General features: G+C 51.0%; 1 protein-coding gene across 1 annotated transcript; it reads right to left on the reverse strand.

The window, feature by feature from the left end:
• Positions 1–541: 541 nt before the first annotated feature.
• On the reverse strand, positions 542–3,564 carry LOC113211303 (E3 ubiquitin-protein ligase TRIM32-like). Its single transcript, XM_026429633.2, has 4 exons — positions 3,159–3,564; positions 2,466–2,606; positions 1,586–2,068; positions 542–1,503 (listed from the first exon to the last, which is right to left on the reverse strand). The coding sequence occupies exons 2-4, from the start codon at positions 2,604–2,606 to the stop codon at positions 691–693; spliced, it is 1,437 nt and encodes a 478-aa protein (XP_026285418.2). The 5' UTR covers positions 3,159–3,564; the 3' UTR covers positions 542–690.
• Between the last annotated feature and the right edge of the window lie 675 nt (positions 3,565–4,239).

Raw genomic sequence — 4,239 nt, forward strand, 5'->3', positions numbered from 1 at the left:
CAACGAGTGACGACTCAATATTAATCTTGCGTTTCTTTCCCAGCAAAGTTTTCGCTGTATCACCGTCGTTGTCGTTGCCGTCGTTTTTAAGTCAATGAAACAGCGCGCATCACCAGTTCTCATTGTCCTTCACAGGCCCTGCCGGCGAAACCACGCGACCTCCCAGACAACATCGCCTTGCTCCGATTGATTCAGGACAGAGTCGTACCACCCCTACAGCAACTGCAGCGGGGCGTGGACGCGGGCAGAAAGGTGGTGGCGGCGAGGAGGGTACGTTGGATCCACAAGCCAGCCGCCTGCAGGGAGCAGCGCGCCCAGGTGCGGTGGGTGCTGCCCGCGGCCGAGGTGCTGTGCGACAAGTGTTACGTGTAGAGAAGGAAGAAGTCTAGGGGTGGCGAGCAGCGGGCGACATTTGTACGACTTGTACCGAGGCGTCACAACGCCAGCTGCCCGATGCGTTGGACGCGGAGAGCGATCAGGGCTTAGTGTCAGTCCCGCAGATCACTTGTTTTGTTCCCTAAAAATATTAGTCCACAGCGGCTGAGAACAGAAATATCTTTTTAATCAGTACAATTTTTACGTTACAGGAGTAAGGCCGAGTCCTAGGAGCCAATCAGCGTCCACGCCGTGCTCAAGTAGTGATGGAGGTGGTTTGGGGACCAGACTCGGGCTCATATGACGACTTCACGCCTAGGACAGGGGTGTGTGACAAGCACCGCAAACCACTTCAAAAGACGAGGGCAAGAAACTCCGGATGGTCCGTCGCTGGAGTAGGCAGGCAGCAACCTCTGGGCACGGCACGCACGTTGGGCGTTGAAGGACGAGCCGCTTGAGCGCCCGCAGGCCGCAGGCCGCCAGATCCTGGCCCAGCTCAGGATGGTAGAAGTCTGGTGCGTATTCTTTCTTGTCGTTGACAGGAGAGAAGATCTCGAGCTCCTGCAGTGATGAGGCGAAGGCCCGGATGAGGGACAGCATAGCGGCTCTGATAGATGTATGAAGGTGTACGTGCATCCATTGCAGCGTGTCGTGCTGCGAGGGGGGAAAGGTCACATTTGCACCAGAGTAACCGTTGAAATACACGCTGCATAACCTGGGCATGTTAAGCACACGACGCAGCTGATTTTCGTTTACGTTTGTTATGTGTAACTCCTCAAGCTGAAGCGGCAAGTCTGGATACTTTAATGTCCAGTCATACTGGACCTTGAGGCGTCTCAATGAAGACAGTTTCTCAACCTCCTCCATGACCCCCGATTCAATTTGACCCGATATTTCGAGCTCCTCGAGGTACGGGAGGTGAGGAGCCAAGACCCGCAGCAGCTTGTCCGAGCCCTTGCCCTGTAGGCCTTTGATGGCTCGCACATCTCTCCACCTCTGTCCGTCTCGTAGGATGTCATCCACCTTTAAAAGGTCCTTGTCGAGGTCCTTGGCAACAATGGAGAGGGTGGGGAACATGGGCGGCCCCACGTAAGCCGCAGGTGTGGCAGGGACAGCGACGTCGTCAACCTGGAAGGGGGGGAGAGAGAAAGCGAATAAGGCTACGCCACTTGAAGGACAACAACTCTAGCTTGCCAAAATGGTAGCTAACCTTTAGCAGTAGGTAGTCTTCTCGCAGCTGAACCAAGAGAGGGCGCAGAATGTCACCGAATCCGCCGAGCTGCACGGAGGCCTTCCAGGTCGACCCATCTTCCTCCTGAGCGACGAAGCTGCATCTGTTGGTATTGAGGAGACGGATGCTGTCCTCCATCTGTTCAGCCAGCTGCAGCTGCTCCTCCGGCGTGGGGCCCACATCGCCCGCCACACCCCGCTGCACGTGCTGCTCCAGGGCCTCCTCTAGGTGGCGGAGGTGTGCGACCGACGTGTCCAGCTGGCGGTTCAGCGCCTCCACGGCCTTGGGGACCACCAGCCGCAGCGCCTCCACCAGCTTCCTGCCCGCCTCCAAACCCCGCTGAAGCCGCTGCTGCTCCGTAACTTCTCTTCTGGGCCTTTTGCACGGAAGAACACATTGGTCCTCTATCATTCGGATGACGATGTTGGCATCAGGGAGGTCGCCAGGGTCCACCTCCAGATCCTATGGGAGAACAAGAAAGTCACTCTGCTTAACTACCTCAAACCGGTAACCACAGCAAATAATATCCCAGTGAGAAATGCAATATCCAATCGACGTCGACATTGTTTTTTCCTCGATTTGACGTCAATTCGATATTGCATTTCTCACTGGGATATCATTTGATGGGCAACACAAGAAGGCAAAATTTATATTTTAATGCACTCTGACCAAGATTGTCTTTAATCATTTTTTATTGAACCCCACAGTTCCTGATATTGCAACCAGTAGATTATTTGAAATACAATTTCTATACGCAATTTTTATAAATCTTTCTTCTTCTTAACCTGAATAATATTTCTCGTCTCCAGCTGTACGATTGGTGACTACAGCCTCAAAGCACATGAACATTGTTACTCACCTTTCTACAAGTGGGGCACTTCTTTCCCAGGTCAGGGTTTAACACGCATTTTTTACAGATGGTGTGTCCACACGGCAAATTCTTGGGACGGTGGGTGTCCAGATCAAAATTGGAAAAGCAAACATCACACTGGAGCTCCATCTAAAAGAAGAAGAGGTTCACACTCAATGCAGTTTTGTTGACGACTATGAGTTTGTATCCCACTCTGAGTTCACAACACCAACGTAAAATTATTTTTGTTTGTACTTTAATAATTTGTTCCGTTTTAAACTGGTAAAAAAAATGGTACGGAAACAAAATGAAGGTGGCCCCACAATGGAAGACTAATACCCATCACCTGTCATTTCAAATTTTGCTAATATGGATACAGCCCAGGTTTGCTAATGCACATTGGGTACTTGAGTATGCAATACATATGTTTTCACTAATTTTGCAGACATTTTTAGGCACCTATGAGAAACACATCAGGACCCATGATCCTTTGGTACACCCATAAAAAAGCAGTAAAATGTCTTCATAATTTGTGAAAGTATATTCAACGCATTAGTAAAGTACCTAGTTCCAACTCCCATATACAAGCTATATCCATATCAGCAAAATTTGATATGATGGGTGATTGCTGTCTTCCATTGTGGGGTCATCTTAAGAAGAGTTATAATTCTATTGCACTGCCATTGCTTCGTTGCGCATTACCTTTTCAATTTAACTAAACGAATGACTTAGCGGCTGCTCTTTCACAGGCGTCTGTTTTGCCTACAGACAGCGACAACCCGACAGGTTTCTAAACCGGACGAGCGGGCAGCACAAGTGACAACAGAAATTAGCACTGTGGACTGTGGGTTAGCAATATGTACAACGAAAGGGTCAATCAATTTAGAGTGAAACAAGTACTCCAGGTCAGGTTATGCTGTGAGGAACCAAAACACGCTGGATTTTATCTCTATCCCCCTCCCCCTTTCGGATTCGAATTTGATGTAGTCACCTGAATCAGACAAGGCGGTGAGGGGGCGGCGCGCGGGGGACAAACTGAATGGGCAATAGGCAGCAGGAAAGCCGCAGGAGGTGCACACGGTGCACACAATAAAAACGCTGTCTTGGTTTCCAAGCAGCCAAGTGGAAGAAATACATGGAAACGTCTTGGCTTTTTCGAAGCTGTAGGAAAACCAACACGTCGTTTTTTATCGTGTTGTGGGTGGTGGGAGGGGGTGGTAGTTAGCCCCCCCCCCCCCACAACCACCACCACCAATTTTGGGAAACAAATCAAAGCCTCCAAACAGAACAGCTAATACAAAACGGATGGAAAAATAGTTGTCTTTTTTAGGATGCTGATCCATTGTGGCCAAAAGATTGTGATCTGCGGGTGGGCGGAACTGGTATAAAAAGAGAGGGGGGGGGGGGGCAACCCGATCTCCCGGCCGGCCCAGGTCAAAACGAGGGCTAAAGTAGGGTGTGTGCAGGTATGTTCCTTCTGGTAGACAGTCTTGGAGGCTGACTAAAAAACTTGCCCGGAGCCGAACCACCGGCCTCCTACGCTTGGCTGCGAATTGATCAGAGAGTTCATCACAGCTGATATGTTCCTTCCGGAGACCGGCCGGCCCCCTCCTCACTCGACCACCTGGACAGGAGCTCGGGTGTGGCGGCGGTCACAGAGGACCTGGTCCTCTGTGGCGGCGGTGACGACGGTGCTTCATAGGCGCTGCGATCTGCCCCTAGACGCCCCCACTTTCCATGAGGGGCTTTGTGGCCTGGTTTCATTTCTGTAAGGTCGTGGACT

The sequence above is a fragment of the Frankliniella occidentalis genome, unplaced genomic scaffold (assembly GCF_000697945.3).
Source record: "Frankliniella occidentalis isolate FOCC.00 unplaced genomic scaffold, Focc_3.1 Scaffold175, whole genome shotgun sequence".
Classification (NCBI taxonomy): domain Eukaryota; kingdom Metazoa; phylum Arthropoda; class Insecta; order Thysanoptera; family Thripidae; genus Frankliniella; species Frankliniella occidentalis.